General features: G+C 28.4%; 1 protein-coding gene across 1 annotated transcript in view; it reads right to left on the bottom strand.

Annotated features, from left to right (window-relative positions):
• Positions 1–27,957, bottom strand: part of LOC129962517 (fibrillin-2-like) — a 286,239-nt gene that overhangs the window by 115,648 nt on the left and 142,634 nt on the right. Inside the window, exon 2 of the mRNA XM_056076268.1 lies at positions 14,686–14,771. Within this exon, the coding sequence (XP_055932243.1) occupies positions 14,686–14,771 (86 nt within the window). The remainder of the gene's footprint in view (positions 1–14,685; positions 14,772–27,957) is intronic.

Here is a 27,957-nt window from a genome sequence, read left to right as displayed (position 1 = left end):
ATTAGATCACCATTTATTTTAATCCGATTTTAACGATTAGTTTTAATCTGAGTGTATCACAAACTTTATATTTTATTTTTTAAATGTAAATAAAACATACACACAGGCACGCATCTTTATTATTAGTAGCGATTTAGCACTATCTTTCCTCAAACAATCGGATTTCAAAGCTTTCAAAATCGATTTCCCCCATTTATAGGATCGAAATTTTTAAAAAATATTGTGGTGAAAGCGTATAAGCCAGTTAACAGATACGCTACCCGAGCAACTGCTTTTGTATTGTGGTTATGTTACTGAACTGCGAACCACAAGGTCCCGGTGAAAGCTTATAAGCCAGTTAACAGATACGATATCCGAGCAATAGCTTTTATATCGTGGTCATGTTATTGGAGTGTGAACCACAAGGTCCCAGGTTCTATCCTCGCTCATCGCCAAATCACCACAATATAAATTTATATTTTTTATTTGTTTATTTAAACATGCTTGCTTGGTTTCTCAATGTTTATATTTGGCAAAATTTTATTATATCTTAAGTTTGCTACTATCAATAATTAATTTGCTACAAATAAAATTGTATTATATATAAGTTTGCTACAAATAATATATAAATATTATTTGTAGCACAATTAAGCAATATACCAATGTGCATGAGTTTTTTTACTACAACTTTCATCAGTTAATATGTGAAAATCATATATGAGATATTGTAAACAAGAAAACAGCTAATTTAGATTGTCACATCTTCCAGCTTAAAGAAAAAGAAAGAAATCCGGACTTGTAAGTCTGAAACATTGCAAAATAGTAAGTTTTTACGCCTGCTACGATCTTTATCTTTGGTTGACTTGGTTGTATCAATCATTGCGTTTTGTGCATAAAGGTGTTTGCATCACACATTTTACAGAAAGAATGACAATCTAAAAATTTTATCACGTTAAGAAGTATTATTTACTGCTCCATTTTTTATGATACAATTTTGTCGTTCTTTCTTAATCAGCTTAAAAAATTCACAAAAATGTAACAAAATAACACAGAATGCTAGACACTTTCATTAAATTTCAAATATGCAAACAAAAGGTTTGACCTTGAAAATAAAATATTTTTGAAGCATAGATTCATTTTTTTTTTTGAATTAATACGATGAAACTCGAGTACAAAAGTAAACTCTCTACGAGCATATCACTATCTAATGAATAGTAAAAATATGCTGCATTAGCCATAATTTATTAAAGATAGAGGAAAAGTTGGGCTGAAATAAAATTATCATCACTGAAGTACTCATTTTCTGAATTTTTAAGTGATTAAAAATGGATTTTGTGTAATGAAACTTCCTAAAATTTTTAAAAAGAAAAACAAACAAACATTTCTTTTAAATGAAAAAAAGGTGTTTGTTTCAAAAAACGATTTTAAATCTAAGTAAAATTTTGAAAAGCTATTTATGAGTGAATATATATTATTAAAGAAGAATTTATGTCCAAATCTGGTAGCTTTAGGTCCCAAAATCTGACCTAGAAAAGCAGTTTGAACGATTTTTTCATCAGGCTGCGCACAATTTACAGAAAATATATGAACCTTAAAACTTTATCAAGTAAAAACAATTGATAAAAAATGCAAAATATAATGAATTATAGTAGAAGACGCTGACGGGTTGTAATATTTCAAGAATTTATGAATTAAGAGAAAAATTTCTAAACATAGTGAAAAAATTTGTAACGGAAATAAGGTGAATTTCTAAAAACATCAAGTAGACTGTGAGTTGGAAGTAGCAGCAAAAAGAAAATGGCTAACATGGAATGTCCATTTGCACTTAGACGAAAAAGTAACTTTTTTCTAGAAGAATAAATAAAGATTAAGGAAGCAGTAATTACGCAAAAAAACTAATAGTTGGTTATTAACTTGGGATATCAAACAACAGGAGATCTGAAACAATAAGAAAATGCAGTATTTGAAGCACAAGGAAATGAAATAGGTAATTATCATTTCAGTTACGAGTTAGAGGTTTAAAATAACGCAAGCGCTTATTTCAATGGCATATTTAAAATCGACAATAATTTCGTTTGCGTTAATTTACATAAAAAAAAGAAATTATAGAATTGTAAATTCTATTATTTCATATGAAAGCGGAAAAAATCAATAAATAAATCCTACGGAAAAAAGAATTCAGAAATAAATTTTTACAAGTTTTGAATAAGATTTGCGTAAAAAAAACTAATCATTTCATTTCAATTTCCATTTTTGTGAAGAAAAATTATGTAGGAGGAAAAAACGAGCCATTCAGCTTAATTCTGCAGTCAATCAGCATATACAAAAACTAAAAATGACATTTTAAAACTAATAACATATACTAAAAGACGTGAATAAAATATTCGTAGGAGATTACCTACATATTAAAAATTGTATAAACTTTGAAATTTCCTGCGGCGGCACTCTTTTTTTTTGATGCCATCAATGGATTCCCCATTGAAAAATTACTCAGAATACAAACATTATTTTATATACCATGATTACCTCGGGATATATTTGATATTTTTTGTTATGGAGTTGTTTCCATATTCGGATGTGTAAGATATAGATATTCTTTGGACGTTGGTAATAGTATTTCTTTTTTCCGTGATACTACAATAGGATCTGTATTACAATCTATACGTTAAAATCGATTGTTACTTCCTGTATGGCAAAATATTTACAACAATAATATCTGTATTACAATCTATACGTTAAAATCGATTGTTACTTCCTGTATGGCAAAATATTTACAACAATAATATCTGTATTACAATCTATACGTTAAAATCGATTGTTACTTCCTGTATGGCAAAATATTTACAACAATAATATCTGTATTACAATCTATACGTTAAAATCGATTGTTACTTCCTGTATGACAAAATATTTATAATAGGATCTGTATTACAATCTATACGTTAAAATCGACTGTTACTTCCTTTATGACAAAATATTTACAACAATAGGATCTGTATTACAATCTATACGTTAAAATCGACTGTTACTTCCTTTATGACAAAATATTTACAACAATAGGATCTGTATTACAATCTATACGTTAAAATCGATTGTTACTTCCTGTATGACAAAATATTTACAACAATAAGATCTGTATTACAATCTATACGTTAAAATCGATTGTTACTTCCTGTATGACAAAATATTTACAACAATAGGATCTGTATTACAATCTATACGTTAAAATCGATTGTTACTTCCTGTATGACAAAATAACAGTGAAAATTTCGGGCAGAAATTTGATTCTTTTCTACAAAGAAATATCCAAGAGATTGAGAGTTTTGTTTAAATTGCATTTGAGCATTAATTATCATTACGGTGGAAACACCAAAACGGAAAGTTTTGTTGTATGGTCGCATCCACATTTTTAAAACGAACCCAAGCCACGGAAAGTTCCTAATTTTAATCGCAAATATCTCCACCAAATTTACAGATATTTTTACGAAACCTTTTCCGGTGTTTTTATTTTGATATAGAGCATGTTTTTCTAATCGGCATTTTTAGTAATCTCCATTTTTATTGTTGTAGTTTTTTTATTTCGTCGATAGAGGCGCTGTAGCCCGTGACAATAAATTTAGCTCAGCCACTTTACTATAGATATATGTTACTTTCCTGGCTATACAAGATGCCATTTAGTATTTAAAGAGCATGAAATGGCCTTATATATTTAATTTTGAGAAATAATTATTTCATAAATGTTTTTGAGAAATATATGTTTCATAACCGCAAATTTATATTACGATTTTTTTGATCAAACACAACAAAAATTAAATTTCCATTGTTTAAAAATTAATTGCCATTTATCAAACAAATATATTAAATGGAGTAATAAAATCAATAAAAAAGAGTTACAAATTGTAATAATAATTTAAATGTAATTTATCAAAAATAAAATAATTATATTTAAGAGTTTGACAAAAAAGATGTATGCTTAACTTTTTCATTCATTCTTAAATGTTTAAAATTATTTTCAAAAGCATATAAGAAACAACGATTTAATGCTCTTAAACAGAATTATTAGACAAATCATGATTGTTCAAATAACTGATGTCAAATAAAATAAAGATCACAAATATTTTATAAAAGAGTCACTTATAATCTCTTGTCTTATTTGTAAGTATCTAAAAAATAATAATTTAAAAATAAATTTCATTTGAAATTCTGTGTAATTTTTTTTTCGTTATAAAATATCTTTGTTTATCAGCAAAAAATCATACAAAAGTATATTTTCCAAGAAATTTATACCTTTCGACACTCAAGTAAATTGAAATTTATTGTTTTAAAATGTTATTTGATCTGCTTCTGCCCTTCATTTAAATATGAATTTAAAACGTGTATTTTTATACTGACAAAAATAGTGATAAATTCAAAAATTAATAAATAGTTGTGAATTAATAAAATTGTTTGAAATTCTTCGCTTTCACATGCGTAATGAATAAATGCAAGACACATTTTGTACTCAAAAATGAATACTAAATGGGTTATCTGAAAATGTTTTGAAGTCAGAATTTGTGAATGCTCTCGTACATGCGTCGTATAGAGGCAATATATAAAACGTAATGTTATAAAAAGAGTATTCGAAGGAATGAGCTGAAATTTTGTATGCTTCCATAAAAATGGCTTTGTGTTTCTATTTATGGTCTAAATTTAAATGTGTTGCCAATTTAAAAAATAGACTTTTAATTTTGAAATTTTATTTTCCATATTAAAAATGATTTTTTAATGATCAGCAACGGGTGATTTTTTAAAAAACTAATACTATTCAAAACCACCTGTAGCTGAATCTAACAACCAAAATGGCAACAAACTCGGTCTGGAGACTAATGATGACATGGAAAGAAGGATTCCGTTAAAAAAATTATTTCCCGAAAACTGCCGATAGGGGTACTTATGGTGCTTTGTAGCTTACTAAACCGAGAATCAGCATGAAAGACGGTTATCAAAGCAAAATGCAAATCTATGCTTTTATATGCAACAGGAGTAATTTGGGCTATAAAAACTCATATACAGCTCCTAAAAATATTACCACCTCAAGCGAATATGTAACTCACATTACAAAAACACGTATTATTGGTGAAGCGCTATTACCTTAATCAGTGCAATACAAGATTAACACTTCACAATAATTTTGTATGTGCTATTATTATTTCTTCTTTTTTATAACACTTTTAATATTGCCTTCTATTGTCGATTTTTTTAAGTTAATTTTTTTTTCAAGGCATCCAGATTCCCACGTCATTATTAGTCTCCGTACCGAGTTTGGTACCGTTTCTTGTACAAAGCTACAGATGACATTGAATAGAGTCAATTTTAAAAAAAATCAATCAATAGGTGTGCAAAATGTCTTGAATACCTTATATTTCCATATCAAAATGAGTTTAGAATCAGTAATTAAATTATTTTTTAAGATACAAATAAAAGTCCAAATATTTATTTTAACATTAAAAAAATTAAAATTTTGTTAAATCATAATTTCGAAACGATTAGATAGAAAATAATTAAATTAGATTTCAATGGAAAACTTTTGACATAATTTTGAAATCCAATGAGAAAATGGGCGTTGGCAATGGAAATTTTGAAATTCATTCTTATTTAAATGTATGAAATTTTTATTTCAAAAATCTTTAAGAATATTTTAATTCTTTTCGAATGATACATTTTTTTATGATTATATAACGGACTATGCCAGAATAAAGCTACGTGGCTCCTTTTTTTCGAGACTGTACATACAAGTATTAAAAGCAATGTAATATTTTAAATCATGTTTAACAAACAAATGAAAGCAAGAGAAGTTACACTAATGATTTAAAAAATAATCAGCATAATCAATTATTAAAAACAAAATTTTGTTTCGTTTTTGATAAAAAAAAAACAGAACGGAAATTGTTTTAATTAATATTCCTTAGCATTGAAAAAAAAGTCAAAATTTTTGAAACAGGAATTTAAATTACTTTTAAAAATTATTGCTCTCGTATTCAGAAAAAAATCGTTTAAAATAAAATTCTAAATCAATTGTGAAAAAGGATAAAAACATATTAATTCCTTTTTTTGCATCAGATAAAAATTAATAAATAGAAGAATTTTACGACCCCAAATCTTATACTTTTCTTTTAAAATAAAGTTTTCTAATAGCATTTATAACTGAAAGATATTACTTTAAAATTAGAACTAAACAAAAATTAATAAAACAACAGTATGCGAAAAGTTTTATCCTCAATAATTAATTGATAAAGATCTGGAGCAACGTTTTGGCCATTTATTGAAACTTGTCTGTATACGACTCCTGGCACCTCATATAAATTTAAAATATGTGAAAGTTTGCCTCATGCAATACAATTTTTTTTGTTCAAATCTTGGTTCAGATTTGTCAATTATATTGCCAAGATATTTAGATTACATTTGAAAGTTATAATCAAAAATGAACCTCTTAACTTAGAGATAGCAATTTAATGAGCAATAAGATAAAGCAAGAAAATACAAAAGCGAAGATGCAATCCATCAAAGAGTTTTTATTTTTATTTATTGTTCCAATTGGCACTTAAGCCATTGAAACCAGCGATTCGATTCTTTCTTTGTTCTCCGTTATCTCGACCGAGAAGTAATTTGGCGACTTTGGCTTTCTTTAGTTAACTATCTGTATCGAGGTTTGTTCTCAAATAGCACCGGTATTTCCAATCTAGGGAACTGCTTCACTTCTGGGAAAGTGAAAAGGATATTTACAATCGATTTCTTTTAATTCGCTTCGCTCATTTATTTTGTTTGAATCGCCAAATTTTCCACATGCCACCAGCAAGTAAATAAATTTAACCCCGAGGCTCGATTTGGAAGAAGATAAGGATTCTTCGTTTAAGCTATTTCAGTCCTTATATCAATGATGATTTAAGCTTTTGAAATGCAAATGAAGACAATTTGGAAGCTAAGCATTTAAAATTTCATTCATACACAAACACACACGCAAAAAAATCTTGAAAATTCGATTAAAAATTTTTTTCACAAAGAAATTTTGTTATCTCTGCAGATAATTCGAAAGCATATTATTATGTATTATTTTCATAGCATTTTCTACTTTTCTATACTGAAATTCAATTATCTGATGTAAATAAAAAAAAATAAAAAATAAAAAGATTACTCTCGGCAAGCTGGAAGGCAAAGATAGATTCCTTTTCATCTATTTCATGACTCTAATTTCAGGCAAAATTAGGGCTTGAAAAATTACTTTTTAGCCGCTAACTTCTAGAATATTACAGTTATTAAAAAACCTTAAATACAAAAGTTATTTGTGTTAATGAGGGACTAATTTAGCTAATTTCATTTATTTTCTATCTTCAATATTAAGAAAGTTATAGAGAAATGAAAATGTCCACTTCCCACCATTTCCACCCCCTTCGACCTCTAGATGACCCATCTATGATTTTGGATTCTAGAGACCATGATCCCTGAAGATCTGCAGAAATTTTCCCAAAGTCGTGTCATGAGAACCATTATAATAGATAGTCTTCTTATAGGAATCTACCTAAAATCATATGTCAGCAATGAAATTTCAGAATGAAAATTAGTAAGCATTTCCCACAGATTTCCATTTTAAATTGAAAAGTGATAAAAGAGGAAGAGTTCGAACTGAGTATTGAGAGTCGAATTATGTGACATATTTTTTACGTTCATAACAATTTGATATATGTACTGAGAGAAATAACGTATGTACTGTTATCAAAAAAAAAAAAAAAAGGAACATCACTATAACTTTGTTATTTATTTTCACACCTTTACAAAAATGGTATCGATGGAAATTATTGCAGGGAAAGTTTTGTTCCAATCGGCAGATTGATTAACTTAGTTAATTGACATTATTAATTAATTACTGTTCCAAAATTTTTTCCATCACGGATATCAATATTTTTAATGAAATAAGGTAATTTGTAGTAATACAATCACTCTTATTTTAAATTAAAATTGTGCGAGGCAATGCAGAAAGAAATGAAAAACAAGTAGTTACTAGTGCTCGATATCCTTGCTAAGTTAATTTTTCTTTCAATTTGAAATTTAAAATTTTACAGAACAGCTCTTTGTAAAAGTAATATGCTATAGAAAATAATTCGGCAACTTACATAAATAGCAACAATAAATCCATTTTTAATAAGTTATTCTTAGTTTTATCCCAACTAAGCAAAACAGAAGTATCCTAAAGACACTAAATTTTTTCATTATTTTTATAAAGAAGACTTATTTTTATTTGAAATATTTATAATTAAAAAAAGAATAAATAGAAAAAAAAACTCAAAAACTTTCCTATATGTTGTCAAAAATTTCATAGATTAAAACTCACCATCAAATAGGACAGATTAAAGATGTTAATAAAAATTTTTTGCATTTTGAAGGAATAACTATCTAATAAATATATCTATTAGAGGTCTTATTTATCTAGAGATACGTTCATAATAGTTCTGACGATTTATTTAAAAACCATATATGTTTTGATATACTTATTAACACTTAATTTGTTAATTAATTAAACAATTATTTAACAAAATGAGGTAACTTATTCCATTTTTGTTTTGAAGTAACAAACTTTTTTAAAACAAAATCTACACAATTATTAATTAAACAAAACATTTTAATTTAAAATTAATTATAATATTATTTTCAGTTTTTTTAATATAGGTTTGCTAAAATATGTTTGAAAAATTTTTTTTAATGAAATCTACGATCGGAAATTTCAAGTTATCATGTGAGAACATTATTATTTTTTAAGTCATTATTTGTATTAATTAATTTAAGTCATTAATCAGTTTAAACCGATTTCAAACAATCACGAGACTTTTCTATCGGTCTCTATCCCTATATATATATATATATATATAAATTTTTTTAAACTTTCATTTTCAATTTTTCTAGCTGGCAAACTAAGTTTTGGAGCTCGACCGATTTTGAGATGAAATAACAGCTATGATGTCATAGTTCTACGTTAACCTTTTAAAAACGCACCTACTTTTAAAGAAGCATACGTAATAATAATGCAATACTGGTAAAAGCAGGTAAAAAAAATATATATGCGAGTAAAAAATGATGATGAAAATTGCCATTTATGCTTTATTCAATGCCTACGCGATTTCGAGCTTCAACACCCCCTAACCAAAACAACATCATGTTCTCATATAATAAAAAAAATGTGCTGTTTTTTTTTTTTGTATTTTGAAGAAGAAATTATCACCAAGATTTTGAAAGTTTAACCCATTAAAAAACATTACATTAATGCGTCTGATAATTTCACATTTCGATGCTTACTATTTAATGCATCTGTTAGAAATCAAACATGTTTAATTCTGTCTTTTTAATCATTTTTACGAATTCTTTTTAATTTCATTAATCTGAACACTTATTGGAAATAGCTTCTTTATTTTTTACTTTTCGAATTTATGAATTCCATCTAGAATTTTTCCACAGAAAAAAAGAACCAAACACTTAAACAAGAATACATTTTCTGAATTATGCCATATAAAATAAGATAGAATTTCTGGAGGGAAAACAACAGTATGTGCACTTTTGTCTACTTCACTACCCTCAACAGTTCCTTAATAATACTCGTGAGAATTTTCTCTTTCCATATTTTAGGTCTCTCTGCCCCGTAGCTACTTGCAAAGCCCTTTACAGACGAATTTTTTTTCCTATCCTGCCTTAGAATAGCGGTAAAAATATCAGCGAGACGAAGGATACAAGAATGTTTTTTATATTTTTATGAGTTGTACGAGAGCAAAGAGATAAGAAAATAAATAAATCAAAATAAAAGCATAAAATTCAGCATAAAGAGAAGGAAAAAGAAAGTAGAAAAAAAGGTTCCAAAAAGGAATGGAGAGAGTGTCCAAAATACGCTTTCTTTTCCGCTATCGTGGTCTTTTTTTCACCCTGCATATGTTTATTAACTTTTTTATATGAAGTCCTTACGTTGTCGGTTCTGGCGAGTATAAGATGACTTTTCGAACTTTTTTCCTTCCCTTTCACGGAAGAAGATAAAACAAAATATTAGTATAAAGAGTGAGAGAGAGAGAGAAAAAAAAATCTAATTTTTTCCCATTGCGTTCTCTCCTTCTATTACACAAACTACTTTTAAATCCAGATTGTCGGTTGTTTCTTACGGCAGCTTGACATTTCAGAAGATTTGAGAGGCTTTTTATTAACCTTTTCCTCAGACGGTTTACATTGTTCGTAAACATTTCTTCGTCGCCACGAATTTGAATCGATCATTATTTTAAGTGGGGGTAGATTTTTGCTTTCTGTTTGGTTTTATTGGAGTAATGGCGTTGTACTTTTTTTTAACGTAATTGCACTTTATTCAATTTATTTTTTTTAACTTCTGAAACTTTTATCTTGCTTTTTACAAATTTAGTATAATTGAAGTCAGTTAAAGTGATGAATTTGACAGAATGAAAAAGTTTTTTCCTTTTCTTTTAAGGGGATGACAAAATTTATTGTATTAATCTTACTTTATATGTGAATTTTACTCGGGTTTGAATTTTGAAAATCAAATATAAAAGCGGATGATTTCAAACAGAATCCAGACTATTCAACTTCAAAGCCTTTAAATGAATTTAAAAGTAACAGAAATAATGAGAATTAGAAAGAGTACCGCGAAAAATTACTTAAATTAGGACGGATAAATTCCTCCCTAGCACTGTGTTTATATATTCTAGAATTATTTTTCATAGTTCTTTTAATGAAAAAATTAAATTATTTTCGACACATTTTAGAATTTAAGTACTGAAAGGTTATAGTTATTGGATGATACCAATTCGTGGAAAAGATTAATAAATTGATATCATATAAATTTGCTAAACATCTTGATAAAGTTAATGGTTAGTATTAAATAATAAGACTCTTTCTATGGTAAACTATAAAAATGAAATTTTGGAAAATTTGCCTATGCAAAGAAACAAACAAAAAATCAACAGAGTAACTGTGTTTCCAATTTTTAAGTTTTAATGACTGACCCAAAACCATCTTATAAAATTTGGACATTATTGTTATGTGGATGATGGATTTGTTTCAACAATATGGTGACCCATCAGAGCCATGAATAGGAATTTGAGTGCCAAAGCCCATCTTTATTATTAATAAAGATGAATATGTGTCTATATATGTTTTGGTACTTTATAGCAACATATATTACTACAATATAACGTTTCATCTTGGCATTCTTTCATGATGATTCGGCTTATTTTTCCACACTGAAAATGTTGAATTTGTTTTAAATAAAATTTTTAAATATTATGGTGACGTTTCATTTAATTTCTCAACTTTATGACGTTTATTCAGCTAATGTTAGCAAAAGTAAGCAATAGTGATTTTATTTTTTTTAATTTGCTCTTGCTGCAAAAAAAGTTTGCAGAATTTTAAGTACTTTTATGCCATTGCCTTTTTTTTGCACTTTATTGTAATATACTGATTATTTTTTTTATTAAATCAGAAAAAGTCTTATAGACTAATCTTCTGAAATATCACGTAAAATAAATTCTGCAAAATTTATAAAATTTTAGGAAAGAATTATTTTTTGCTCTCTTTTCACATTTTTTGCGCTTTTTATCTTATTGTGTTTATATTATTTCATTAATAATTTCTTCGACTTAGCAAGCATCTTATTGGATTAGGCGAAATGAAATATTTAAAAAAAATTAAGGTACAAATTTTATCCGAGATGACAGAAAATTAAGAAGTCGAATAGCAAGCACTATGAGCAGATTGTTGTAAAGTTCCTAAAATAGTGTAGGTTTCAAAATTGGATGATTAAAAAAACTTAGGCAAGGAAGCTTTAATGCAAATTAAGTACTAAAGATTTAACTAAAATTGTGTGAATCCGAACAAATTGGTCGCCAAAAGAGGCTAGTACTTCATAAAATTATCAAAGAGAAAAGAAAATTATTGTTTTTTTTTAGGTTATTGCCTTACAATTAGGAAATCGATGGATTTTCAAAATAGGATTATGAAGATCATTTTCTGCCATTCTACTAGTAAACATGGTTAATTTTAATGGTTGTATTAATTTTTTCTATTTTCCAATGTGCTCATTTCATACAAAAATACGAAAGTAAATTTATATTTAAATTCATATAATAAAACATTCATTAATTTTTAATTGATAAAAATATACATTTTAATTCATAATATAAGAATAAAACAAAAGAATTATTCTAATCACATATAAACAATTAAATAATTTCTATAGTATGCATAGTTTAGGATTTTCTCACTGACTACATTTGTAGAAATGTATTTATCTACAATATAAAACGCTTATATGGACTCAAAGTTGAATTAAATTTTTAAAACGTCATTCGGCAATAAGAATGGATTGCTTATATTTTTAAATCGGCAAAAGATCTAAGACAACGGTTTTTTTTAATTCTGCGTTTTCCTTAATGAAAGACAAAGCGACTGAAAGCACATATAAATCTAAAATACTACCATTTAATCGTCAATTGAAAAAAAGAAATTTTCGCTTGAGCTATTTCATTTAAACAAAACATGTTTAAATCGTGCTACTTCGATTACAAATCGAAATAGTCAAAAATAAGAAGTTAGGACAAACGAAACTGTTAAATGATTATTCATAAAAAGATTTAATAGGAATGAACGAAATGGTGTTGTTAAAGTGTTTTTATCTATTGAGAAGTTTTCGAATTAAACGAACTTAGTTATGGGACGATACTTTCACTCTATAATGTCGTCATAATTTCATGTTACAAGCAAAAACGTCATTAACCCAAAAGAACAACAGTATGATACTTAGAACCTGGCAAGGGAGCAAGCAAAGAGAGTAACCCTCTACCATTTTTTAAGCTAATTTATATGCTATTATAATATTACCAAATTGAAGGATGTCTAATTACAGTCCACAGACATATTTTTTACTTTCGAAATATTTAAAGACAATATTAAATAGGCGTTTTGATTTAAAATTAAAATTAAACTAAGTAAAGAAAATATTTAGATGCCTTTGGGTAAAAGACATTTCTGAGTTACAATTCAACTGGTCCATTTCATACGACAGCCCTAAATGTAATAATTGTTAAAAAAATTTTAAGACACAAAATAATATAAGATATAATTAATTTTAGATATTATTAATCATTTAATTTAGTGAAGTTAAATAAATTTTATAAAGCAAACACAAATAAATATTGTCATATATAAATAATTTAATTTGACAATAAAGCATTAAATTTAACTGTAGGTGCTTTTAAGTTTCTACACTACTCTTAAGCGATTGAAATATTTAATTTCATCTGATAATCAAGAAAGATTTATGTAATATCGAAATAAACTATCATATTAATAACAATTCATAAAAGTTGTCGTAAGTATAAATTATATTCCTGTTTAAAGTGATTTATTTAATGTCTGAAAGAGAATTGCCAAACTCCTGTTATTAAATAGCACTTCATTAAAATAGCAGTAAACCTTCTAAATTTGCGCGCGTCTTGTTCACTGGAAAATTATATGGCCGCCATCACTCTAGCTACAAATAGTCGGCTTTTATTCCTCGGGTAAATGTTATAATTATTTAGGATTGTTCCAAGATTCAAAATTATTCTTTGCTAAACATATCAAAGACTACTCCCTCCAAAGATTCGAAGCCATGTATTAAATTAAGAAATTTATTATTTGAAAGAGCAACCTACCTTCTTGAAATAATCAACCAAATTTGATGTACGGTTTACCAAACTATAGTTCTAAAAGATTAATAATATATATATATATATATATATATATATATATATATATATATATATATATATATATATATATATATATATATATATATATATATATCCTACTTATTGATGCTAAAGTAAGACTGTTTTTGAGTACACTAAATTAACTTGAATTTTACTCTTCAAAACAATTCAGGACTTTGCAACGAATTGCTACGACCACCAAGTTATAAACCTGCAAGAAACAACAAGAGCAGTGTTGGATAAAAATTTTAATATTTCTAATGCGTTGAAAAAATATGGAAGGGGATGCTATCCTATCCTATAATCCAACCACTAACCTACGAAAAAAAAGGCAGATTCTCTGCCCAGAGATGCAAATTTGGCAATTTATAAATAATTAAAATTATGTTATTATATTATAATTAAAAAATGCTTTAAATAGGAAAGGACTGCTATAAAAAGGAAGGCAGATTATCCACACAGGCGTGCAAATCTGGCCAATTACAAAAATCATCAAAATTATATTTGAATCGACCATGAAAGAGCTGTTAATTACAAAGCATGGCTTAACTAAACACTGTATAAAAAAGTTAAACCTCTGTAATCACAATGAAAGCAGTTTAAATAGTACTTCATTAAAATAGCAGTAAATCATCTAAATCTGCGCGTAATAGTCACAATGAAAGCAGTTTAAATTAAATGAACACAAAAGCGCAATTCATTCGCTTAAAACTTATTCGTTAATTTTTTTTCTTTTTAGTAATTTATAATTTAATATTCAAATTTTGACATGAAGACCCAAAAAATTATTTTTTTTTCATGTAATACTTCATAAATTAAATATTGTTGCCAAAAAGCTTTTGCATGATTTAACATTATCCGGACAAAGCACGCGTCGGAAATGTTATATTTTACATATTTAAAATAAATAGAAAATAAGATCATAGTTTACACTTACGAACAATGCACAGTCCATTGTATCCGCTTCTTCGAGTCCAACCTGGGCAGCAAGTAGCCTTGGTTCCTCGATTACAAACATTTGGGCTGGAAAGGAATAGAAATAAACGTAAATTCCTTCTGTTTAGGCAAATCCAATGATAAAATATGAATCATATGATCACCATTGGTTTATAATGAAGGATTTAATATTAATGTAATGTTTTATAAAGTTAAGACACTAATATTCTTAATTTAGTGTAATCATATACGAGAAAAAAAAATTTATCAACATAGAAGAGCCTGCTTAGGTTAACTTTAACCGTTTCCCTCACCAATTTTTTTTTATAAAGATTGGGAAAAAATCATCATATTTTTTTTAAAGTCCAATTTTAAATTTAAAGAACTGGAAAAAACAGACCATACAAGCTTTAAGTAAACTTTTTAATTCGCCAGTTTTTTACTCTTTTTCAACATAACTATCCTTACTTATCCAGTACTCATCGTATCTACAATCGAGCAAAAGATATACTCAGTCTTTCCATTTAATGGCAAAACTCCCCCCAAAATTAAAAAAAACTGCCAATCAAAGCAGAATGTTTTTTTTTCTTCTGAAACTCTAGGCTGAGTAAAAATGTGATAAAACAAATCATACTGAAAAATTCTGCAAAGCCCGAGTTTACTAGGGATATTAATTAATTGCAGTATATATGAGCCCAAGATAACTCTGGATAATTAGGGCAGCAGTTAAATTAAGAAATATTCCGTTAAAAATACTACGATCGTAATTGCAGTTTTCTTTTATTTATAGAATCTAATACAAAAGCAATAACGAAACGGATAATAGCAAATTGTTTAAAACAAAGACACTGCACGCCATAAGTATTTGAAAATTTCGGTGGAAAAGTTTATAAATAAATTTGAAAAAACATATAATTATATAAATAAAAGAATTAACCGTTTTAAAAAGCACTACCTTAATTTATCGCGATCAAAACTATTACTATTTTCATAGAATCTAAGGGTAAAAAAATGCAAAGAAGAAGAAACGAGAAACAAAAACCATAGTCGAATGAAAACAAACATTAAAAAATAAACTGCTTATTCAAATAATTTTTAACAATAACTTAATTCGACTTATTTCAGAAAAATTCTTACAGCAGAGTGAGAGATTCTGAAATATTAACCATTGAGAGATGATGTATTTAAACATTTTCTTCTTTACTGAGAATAAGATATTTAACAGTTTCAGAAAATTTAGTTTCAAGCAGGAATAAAACTGTTTGATATCTTTTGTTTCTAAATGCAGTAGTCTGAATTTTGCTAACAATGAGTAGAATATTGTTTTAAAGTTATAAATACTTTATCTCAAACATTGTTTCTTTTCCTATAAAAAGAAAAGATGATTTAAAAAGTTAATAAAAAGATTTTGAATTCACCCTTTAAGCATTATATTAAAGTAAATCCAATATTTCCAATGTCTTTTTAACTATTAAACATTAAAAAAATAAAGTTTAACTAATATTAAGCTGGTAGGAAGGGAAAAAAACTGCCTTTCTAAATAGTGTATGGGAAATTGAATATAATAATTTAATAATAATATCTGATAAAATCAGAACATTTTGGAAATAAGCAGTGCAGATCTGTACATTTTTAGTTTTTTTTTTATATTGAAGATATATGTATGTTAGAAAAAGGGCTAAATAAATAAACAGAACGCAAAATTATTCTTTCATAACTATTATTTAAATTTCCAGCAATTTTGAAAACAAAATACAATTCTATTTTAAATACAATTTTGTAAATTTCATAGAAAGTTCTTTGTAGGAGTTTTGTAAAGAAGATTCAAGTAAATCTATCGAAAAGGAATGCTTGAATAAATTGCTGAATGATCCTAGTAGAAAAAACATTTCATTCTTCTATTTTTTTATTGCTATCACAGAAGAAAAAAGGCAAATTAATTAATTTTCGGAATATGTAGATCATTGTGAAATACACTGTGAAACATCGCTCATATTATTCAGAAAGGTGAATATTAAATATGATATGGTAAAAGACTTAAGAAGAAGACATTGTTAAAATTCTTAAATGACACCTCTTAAAGACACATCTCAAAATTGAAAAACAACAAAAAATGATGCTGTTTTTTCAAGATTAAAATTATGATGTCAGGTAAAATCTCTTAGAAAATGCAGATTCAATAAACTAATAAATATTCATTTTGTATCGCCAGTATTAAAAAAAATCACTCGAAATTAATTATTCATCCTAAACGTTCAAGATAATTTCTTTATGTCCTATTATCAGGTATTCAGCCTTTTTCGATGAATAAAACTCAAGACCTTCAAAATTTCAAAAAACTTTTTTCAACGAAGTATAATTATAATGAAATATGAGATCCATAACACTGATTTCAAACTGAATCCATTTGAAGCATTTTATATTTCAGAATTATAAGCAGCACATAAAAAATGAAAATTTACATTCAAATGGAAAGCTCGGTGTCTAATTGTTCTTGTGATATAACTTAGTAATAAAAAAAAGTCAAACAATAAAAATTAAGGAAAACCATCAAACAAACCAAACCAAGCCAAACACACACACACACACACACACACACACACACACACACACACACACACACACACACACACACACACACACACACACACACACACACACACACACACACACACACACAAATTCTCTTAAGTTTTCAAAGAGCAACACATTATTAATAAAAAATCATCTTTTTTGTACAAAAATTAAATAAAATCATTTTTATATCATTTAAAAGTTTTATCAAGCAAATTCATGACTAACTAAGGTTTCATGAACGATAAATTTTATATCGATCCTATAGTCCATCCTTTTCAATCAGAATTATAACAATTATTTATATGAAAAAAAAAATGTATTTTAATATTAATTATCTTGCTATTTGAAGCGAAATAAAACAATCTTTATAGTCATTTAATCTTTTTGAGCCAAATTTTTGCATTTTATAGATTTGCTACATGAATATTTAATTTTTCTTTAAAAAAAGTTTGTTATATTCATATTGTTTCTACATTTGATATTATTTTATTTGTAATTAAGTGAGGAGCAAATATTAAATGATAAATGAGGAGATTTCTGACTGAAGTGTAGCTTAATTAGGTTATATTGACTGCCGACACTATTTTGGAATAGGGCTGACAGTTTTATATTTTGGTCAAATGACGAGGACGGTACCTGAATCATTATCTCCCACCCCCAAACTTCCACATGTCACCAATGGCAGGCGTTTCATGCTCAATACCAGACAGCTAATAATGCCTATGCCCCAAGTAAAACCATCTAATTGAAGCCTACATACAAGAAGGTATAGGTACGGGCGAGAAGAGAAAGAGAGAGGGAGAGGCCAGATAGAGAAATATTGTTATTATTATTTTTCTACTTTATTAAAGAGTGATTTCAAATTAGATTATTATTTATTTAACAGTGTTCGTGCTACATAAATAGAAGCCCAATTAAACAGAATTAAATTACAAAGAAGAAGAAGGTGCTTTGTAATTTTATTCCAGATTTGGTTAGATGACAAAAATAATTTCTGAAACAACACTCGCTTTTCAAACTTTTTCAGCACACCAAGGATAAAAAGTTTCACACACAACATCAGATAAATGAATTTTGAACAAGATATTTGGTAGTCACAAAGTCAAGGCATTGTCATTACGGTACCATAGTTTGGGCATGATGTCATTCTTATCAATAACTTAGAATCTTATTTCTACAAACTTTCACAAAATGTTTCTATTTGTATAGAATCCAATGAAAACTGTTCGGAATGAAGCCGAGTTTAGTAACAAGCATCAGACTCTCTTATTTCTTAAAAATAAAGACTTAGTTTTCAATATGGCAGAATCATTAACTCTATACAACAATATTTCATATATGATGAGTTAATTTTATCCAAATATGCTTTAAAGGTGATTATTAAATAAAATTTTCCGACAATATTATTCCATAAATCTCAACTAATAATAGAGCTATACGTGTGCGTGTGTGATGGACTCTGCTAGCCAGACCGTTTGGGCTAACAGTTATCAAATTTGGCGCATACATATACCTTGGTGGATTGAGAAAGTGCAACTCAGAGTGATTTTTTTTTGAAATTTTAGTTAATTGAAAAATAAACAGAAGTTCGGTGTTTTTTCGAGATAATTTTAGAAAATACTATTACACAAAAATAAATTTTATATAGTTTTAAAATTTAAGAAATAATATTTTTAATCATACTAATTTAAAAATCGTGAGAATGTTTACTGAATATCAACATTTTTAAAAATTTATTTTGCATAATTTTCAATGACGGACTCTATTGTTTAACTGAGATAAATTTTATATAGTTTTAAAATTTAAGAAATAATCTTTTTAATCATACTAATTTAAAAATCGTGAGAATGTTTACTGAATATTAACATTTTTTAAAATTTATTTTGCATAATTTTCAATGACGGACTCTATTGTTTAACTGAGATTTAACTTGTTTTCACTGTTGAATCAAATGTTTAAAAGCATGATTATCTTCCATTGTTGAAAAGTAGAAAATAATGATTATGTTTAATAACTACGAAGTTTTCAAGACCAGAAAAAAAAATAAGCTTAGAGTACCACGAAAATCGGAAAGTATATGAACCAGACATTAATGCTTCTAATAGCACTATGATGTTATAAGACTGATCTCTGTCAGAAACGTCCATGTACATAATAAACAGAATTTAAATAAGAAAACTAAAATAACACAACTTTAACGTCGGACAATATGGCCGAATCCTGGGCACGAAGTTATACCTAAACGACTTATCTGAAATCAAATGTAACTAATTTTCTCAGCGAACTATCTGGTAGTCTGAGGCTACTAGTATAATAATAAAGTAATAACAAATTACACATTTATTTGTTAAAACACATTCAAGCATGTTTTCATACGAAAAAGTTCAATTTGTATTTTAAGAAAAAACAAGCACAAAAATAAATAAGAAAAATGATTTATGTATTTTAAAAAAGGAAGTACATATATAAAATAATAATAAAACAAAAGCAGATATAAACTTGAAACTTTTTTAGAATTAATCATTTTTGACTACAACCTGTTTCCTTGGAATTTGTTTTATAAGATTAAATAAGAACCAGATTATAAGATAGCAGGTTTATAGCCTAACATTATGATCTATGCAAGATATGCCTCAAAAGAAAAATGGCATTTTCACGATATCAGATGGCACAATAAAAAAGAAAGAAAGATATCTTCGGTGTCAGCTGCTTGAACCTCCTACCACGATGTAGAGCTTATGAAATATTCCACCGAGGGATAACATACTTCGAATTTTGAAGAAGATGTATTGCCGAAACTGAAGCAACAAAAAATGTCTTGTCCGCAGGTGGCTGAAGGCTAAGAATTTCATAAAATAGTGTCACAGGTAAAGGAAAAAAATGCCCCAACAGTCCCAAAAGTAACAGAAAAGTAAAAGTAAAATGTCAAAAGAAAATTCTTCAGGGACCTTCGGACTTTCTGGGTTTCATGGGTTCTTTATAAGTATATATCTTTCTGTTGAAGGAAGTATGTACACAGACTCTAGGAAACATCGTCATGTGAAAAAGAGTAAAATATATATAAGCACATAAATGTGTATTTGAAGGATGGTGGGCATGTTTCTTGGGTACGTTAGACAAAGTTGTGTCACGCAGTCATCATTCAGGATAGATTTCAAAATATCGATTAACATCAGTTTTGTGATTTTGAAATGAAGAAATAAATCATATTGCTTTCAAAAGCGAATCATTATTTGATTTATAACAGCGATTTTATTGAAAATGCTAACGTTTTCTGTGACATTTTATTTAAGAGTTAAAAACAAGCCAGAATAGAAGAAATGGGTAATATTTTCCTATTGCCACAAAAAAATAAATTAAACAACAAGCAGGAAATGTTATTTAAGTACTTTTCATTTAATTGATGTAAAAAATATTGGGCATAATGGACTTAAAGTAATGAAGTTTTCGACCAATTTTCAAAAGCCGTTTATTTGATTTATTATTAATTGAAAAAAAGTTTTAAACAGAAATATCTTTGTAGTGAAAAGTATTCATTGATTCTGTCGTGTAAGTGGAGAATTAGGTTGAATTTGTCTTTTAAACACTGAAATAGTTCAGGAGAAAAATGAGCTGTATAATTGGATGCATCAGGCCACAAGTCCTCCTTTAACAAATAGAAAGTTAATATTCTTACTAGTTAACCACTCCTTTTAATCATGTTTATAATTTCCCATCCGAATATAAGCGTGGCTCTAATAATTTTAAAAACTATAATCTCTACTAACTATAAAGGAGAATGAAAGTGCATACTTGTTGGCATTCTATAAATCTGACCGAGAACCACCAAATTTGAACTGATTAAAAATTAAGCGATATTTTGAAATTTTACTCATGGAAATATCACTGCACAACACAATTTCTACACCATTCTTAAATATATAAAAAAATGTTTTTTTAGTTATGGTAATTAAGTTGTTAAATTTTAATAATTTCAAAAAAAAATCGCGTATTTTTCAAATTATTTTACAACTACATTGTTGCAATGAAACTCAAACATATTTTATTGTGTAATGAGTTAAGATCTTCCATTATTTTATCAAATATTTTATAGCGTGCATTTCTTTCTTTATTGGTAGTTATGGAAGGAAGATTCTTCTTATAATCTGTACAGTTTACAAGTAAAACCAAGAAATGATATCATATTACCACGAAAGACAATGAGTAATTTGAAGAAAGAGTGAGCGGTAAATTACTTTTTTAATGACACTATCATGTCATAAGAATTTATTCCATTAGGAAGGTTCATGCAAAGAAAGAATATGACAAGGGTAAGGGAATTCCGTTTTAAGGGAATCGTGATTAAGGTAAATATAAGAGATTTAATTGAAATTAAAGACTAATATTTCCAACGAACTAGATGGTTATGAAAGACAACAAAATAATAATAGGATATAAAATAGATATCTACTGTATTTTTATTTAACGAACAATAATTAGAAGTATCCCAAAGTAGAGAAATAATTCATTTTTGATTTTAATAAGAACTTTAAAAAACTTTTAAAGCTTTATATTGCCATGCATTTCTGAATAAGACGGGGGGGGGACAAACAAATAAAAAATGGATATTTCCTGACTAATCTACTTACTTGCGGAAACTGTAACTCTTTCTAATAATGTAATAAAACGTTTTTCAGCCGGGAAAGGCAACAAATTCTATTTCCCTCCTTACTAACTAAAAAAAGGATACTTAAAAAAAAATTTGTCATTTATCAAAGATAGTTTTTTTTTCAATTTCTCTAAATTTCATATGTGATACACGTCCAAACCAAACATACACAATTCTCTGCAAAAACAGAAAGAATTTTAATGCAAGTACACATATGGTTTTAGATATCTAATTTCAGGTAAATAAAATCGGAAAAATGTTCACATATCCGCAAACCATTCGAAAACTTTTCTTCAATTCCCAGAAATATCCACAACATTCGTTAAAAAGAGAAAATTTAATTTCTCACTAGAAAATTTCATTTTCACATTTTTTTCCCCTACAAAAACCATGAAATCGATTGCCTTGACCGTAAAGAAAAACATGAGAACCGGCTGGAGGAAACTATTTTTTTTTCAATAGGCGTTTCAGTTATCCTTAGTTTGCAGTAGAAATATATGACTTAATCTTAAGATTTCACGGTAATATTTTTAAACGTTTTTTTTCCTTTCTTGCTATCTCAACATTAGATGGAAGAGTAAAGGTCAGAGGAAATATATAAAATAAAAAGAGGTAGGGAAAAAGCAAGAAAAATATTTAAGCCCTTGCAATCCAAAGAAACCTAGATTATTTCCTCTTCCATTTTTTTCGTATATAAGATTGCTTTATAAAGGGTCTCGTATATATAAAAAAAGAACGCTCCAACTCTTAAATGTTGTATAAAATCGTTCTAGTAATTGTAACTTGTAACTCATCGAAGTGACTTCCCTTTTTTCCCAGTTTGAATTTAACCATTCAATCCTTCAATTTTTTATTTTTATTTTTATTTGATTTATTTTTTGTTTTTCGGAATTAGTCTTTTTTTTTCTTCGAGAATCTGTAAAAGTTTTTACTGAAGAAGTCACAAAGCATTGGAGATCACATTCATTTGAAATCGAATAATATATGACTGTCTCAATTTTAACGTATAAGTTTAACAATACAATAATTCCTCACACGTGTGATACATAAGAAAATAAATTAAATGATTAATAGCAACACAATCAGAATAGGCCAATTTCTATCAACCACTCTTTAAGACAAACTGGTGATTGGACTTAAAGTATTATGGAGCGGTATGGTTGTAACAATGAGTTTGTTAGAGCATCAAGAAAAAGCCATTATTCTTGAGATTTGTTCGAATGAGAATTTAATAACAATATCTTCCAAAGGAAAATATAAAAGAATTCCTTCCTTAGCGCCCTGTCAACACTGAACGAACGGCATAGGACAACAAGAAAAAACAGTGGTCAGTATAAAGTTAAACTGTGGTTAGTAGACAATTAAAATGTAATCAGGTATAAAGTAAACTTGGTCAATTAGCAATCAAAATGTGGTCAGTTTTATTATGGCTATCACTTGCCCATGTTTCTCCTCCAAAAGAAGATACATTTAGCGATCAGAGATGTGGTCATCATAACTATACCAACATTATTGCAATCACCTTGGGAACGAGAACGAACTTATTTATTTAACGATTTCATATCTCCATATTTGATGTGTCCCTCCGAGCAAGGTAAGTATATCAAAAGTATCTATTTCCACAAAAAGTACTTGGGACAATCTCATAATATATGACATACAATGAAGGCAGCAAAATGGCTGAACTATACCAACATTATTGCAACTACCTTGGAAACGAGAACTAACTTATTTATTTAACGATTTCATATCTCCATATTTGATGTGTCCCTCCGAGCAAGGTAAGTATATCAAAAGTATCTATTTGCACAAAAAGTACTTGGGACAATCTCATAATATATGACATACAATGAAGGCAGCAAAATGGCTGAACTATACCAACATTATTGCAACTACCTTGGAAACGAGAACTAACTTATTTATTTAACGATTTCATATCTCCATATTTGATGTGTCCCTCCGAGCAAGGTAAGTATATCAAAAGTATCTATTTCCACAAAAAGTACTTGGGACAATCTCATAATATATGACATACAATGAAGGCAGCAAAATGGCTGAACTATACCAACATTATTGCAACTACCTTGGAAACGAGAACTAACTTATTTATTTAACGATTTCATATCTCCATATTTGATGTGTCCCTCCGAGCAAGGTAAGTATATCAAAAGTATCTATTTGCACAAAAAGTACTTGGGACAATCTCATAATATATGACATACAATGAAGGCAGCAAAATGGCTGAACTATACCAACATTATTGCAACTACCTTGGAAACGAGAACTAACTTATTTATTTAACGATTTCATATCTCCATATTTGATGTGTCCTCCGAGCAAGGTAAGTATATCAAAAGTATCTATTTCCACAAAAAGTACTTCGGACAATCTCATAATATATGACATACAATGAAGGCAGCAAAATGGCTGAACTATACCAACATTATTGCAACTACCTTGGAAACGAGAACTAACTTATTTATTTAACGATTTCATATCTCCATATTTGATGTGTCCCTCCGAGCAAGGTAAGTATATCAAAAGTATCTATTTCCTCAAAAAGTACTTGGAACAATCTCATAATATATGACATACAATGAAGGCAGCAAAATGGCTGAACTATACCAACATTATTGCAACTACCTTGGAAACGAGAACTAACTTATTTATTTAACGATTTCATATCTCCATATTTGATGTGTTCCTACGATCAAGGTAAGTATATCAAAAGTATCTATTTCCACAAAAAATACTTGGGACAATCTCATAATATATGACATACAATGAAGGCAGCAAAATGGCTGAACTATACCAACATTATTGCAACTACCTTGGAAACGAGAACTAACTTATTTATTTAACGATTTCATATCTCCATATTTGATGTGTCCCTCCGAGCAAGGTAAGTATATCAAAAGTATCTATTTCCTCAAAAAGTACTTGGAACAATCTCATAATATATGACATACAATGAAGGCAGCAAAATGGCTGAATTATATGAGATTTGCATACGAAGGCAGTAAATATTGCCTTTTTTTAAAAGCCTCATCAAGACAGAATGCTGGTTTTATATTAAGTCAATGATAAAAATAATGAAGCACGAATTGAGTGATAGGCGAATGAATGCACGTCTTTAATGAGTTGTAAAAATCCATCGTCCTATGTTATGAATGCAGCAACATTTGTTTCAGACTGTAGCCTAGCCTTGGGAAGCAACAAATGGTTGGTGAATTTTTTTGAATGGAATTCGAGTTGACTTTTTTGTTTACATTAGAAATAACTAGAAACCCGGAAAATAAAATATTTTTATAACAAATTTCGCTTTTGTTCTTTCGTAAATTGCAAGAAATAGTCGTATAAAACGGTTCCAGAATTAGGAAATCTCCAAATAATACGTTACGTAATAATACGAAAATACGTAATTTCATAACCCTTTTAAAAACAAAATATAACATTAAAAATTAGGGAAATCTTCAAACAATATGCCATAAAATAACCATTAAAAGTTGAAATGACTCTTTTGAAGAAGGGAAATTTGATGACATACATTGCAATAAAAGTGTTATGTAACACGTTCGAGTTACGCCATACAAATTTTCAGCTCGAAATATAAATTACCAATTCTGTTGTTCAGTTGAATAACAGAATTTACTACAAAATTTAAAGAATAAAAGCAAAGATAATGCTGAAAAACTTTCTGAAAGTAGAAATATTTAGGGAAACAAAAGAAAAAGAAAACGTTTGTTTAGTTAGAAACGAAGAAGAAAACAATAATCAGTTCACATTAATGTGTCATATAATTTTAGTGAAGATTTACGCAAGAAATTATAATTTATCTCGGTATATTTTCTAACTCCACTTACGAATAAGTTTCGTATAACACAGATTTGTATTAGCAACGTAGATAAAGTAAACGGCCCCCGAATATTAATTTCATATTTTGCCTTGGTATTAATTTAATATTCCTCTGGCTATTATTTTCTTTGCTTATTCATCATAGTTAACTTAAAAAACCGGCCTAAACACACTAGTGTTTTATTTTCAGATTGTCCCTCTAATTGTTGCAAGAGGGCAACACACTCTTGCCTCCTGTTATCTACGTCTCCTATTCACATAACTCGTCAATTTTTAGAATTTAACAGCAGTAATATAAGATTCCTTGGCTGCATATTTAATAGAGTTGGGATGATACCAAATTTCTGTTGTAGTAGGTGCAGGTTGTTAAAGATATTCGATTGTACTTGATACAGGTAGTAACCAATTCTTTTCCTGTAAGAGCGAAAAGAATCACTTAGTGGGCATTAGTTCTCATAATTGCGCCGAGACTAGTACCTGATACTTATAAGTATATAATTCTGAATTGGAATTTTCTGTGTAAAAGGTACTGATGATAATGTGATGGTGACCTTGGATTTGATAGTGAAAGGAGTAAAAGGAAAGGAAAAATTTTGTTGCATAATTAAAATAGGAAAAGGAAGGATTTTAATGTGATATGTAAATATGGGGAAAAAGGACAGTAATAAAACATATTTATTTAAAAAGAATAACCTCGCGCATGCTAATAATGTCTCTAAGGCATGGCAGCGAATTGCGCTATACCCACCTTTGTGTCAGATTGATAAAGTCTCATTTCATTGCAAACGAATGATGTTAAGGAGATTATTATTATTATTATAAAGGATGCCCCAAAATTAACGCAAGATTTGAATTTGCCACCATTCGTGAAGTAAAGTGTTGGCAACTCTATTAAAAAATCATTTGACAGCTGATTGTTCAGGATTAATAAAAATGGAACGTTACACAATAGAACAACGTGTTTTCATTGTTGAAAAATATTTCAAAAATAAAGAAAGTCTGGAGTCCATATTTCGAAAATTTGGCCCCTTAGATCGTATGATTTAACACTATTGGATTTCCTTTCATGGGATTATTTGAAATCAATCTAAGTTCTATGCCAATGAGTCCACAAGCACGCATGCATTGAAGGAGGTAATTCTACGCTGCATCAACGAAATTCTGCCCCATTTATGCAAAATGGTCAAGAAAATTTCAACAAAAGAGTGCATATGTGCCAGCAAAACCGTGGAGGCCATTTGTCTTACGTTTTATTCCATACGTAACCCTATCCTGTGCACTTTAAGATTCAATAAATATTCTTTTTATTTAATTCAAATCTTGCGTTAACACGTTGTTCTATTTTGTAACATTCCGTTTTTGCTAACCCTATACTATCAGCTGTCCCATGGTTATTTTTTAATAGGGTTGAAAACACTTTACTGCGCGAATGTCGGCAAATTCAAATCTTGCGTTAATTTTGGGACACTCTTTATAAGTACTTTTAGTGTGCATTTGTTTTGTAAACCAAATACAAAAAATCAGGTTGATATAGCTGTCCAATCCTAATTTTTAAACGAATCTTCTTCCCTTAATCTGTCTCTCAACCCTAATCTAAACGAAACTTTTATTCTAGTCCTTCCTTCAACACTTAGGCGAAAGAACAACAACAACAAAAAAGTAAAACAATGATAATAGTTAAAAAAAAAAAAAAAAAACCCGTAAAGAGGGAGAGAATGCGAGCTTTCGGAATCTGAAGAAACGGAGATTTTTTCCTCCAAGACTGATTTATAGCGGGCCTCTCGTATGAAAGAAATTGCAGTTCCGAAATGCTTTGTTGAAATGAGTTCCGCAGAACTGTAACATAATATTGGCCTCGTAGGTAATCGCTCGGATTGACGGCATTTTTCGGAAGACATTTCGAAATGGCGCCGGATCAAAGCTCCTGAAGCTTCTTTTTTCTTTTCTTTAGTTGCCATCATTCCATTACTTTACATACGTCGAGATAAAATTAGGTACATTTATGGTTTTTACGACCATTACTGTGAAAAGACGGCCACTAGCGGTAGTTAAGGCTAAAGAAGAACGCCGTATTCCAGACATAAAATCCACTTTTTGAAACTTTCCACATCAACGTATATGTATTCCACTTATTTATTTATTTATTTTACGGATATTTTAAAGCTGTTTGCATTGAATGGGGCTCGCAATAAA

Source organism: Argiope bruennichi, chromosome 3 (genome assembly GCF_947563725.1).
Source record: "Argiope bruennichi chromosome 3, qqArgBrue1.1, whole genome shotgun sequence".
NCBI classification, from domain to species: Eukaryota; Metazoa; Arthropoda; class Arachnida; order Araneae; family Araneidae; genus Argiope; species Argiope bruennichi.
The sequence above is the reverse complement of the archived record's forward strand: the minus strand, read 5'-3'. Positions and strand labels throughout refer to the sequence as shown.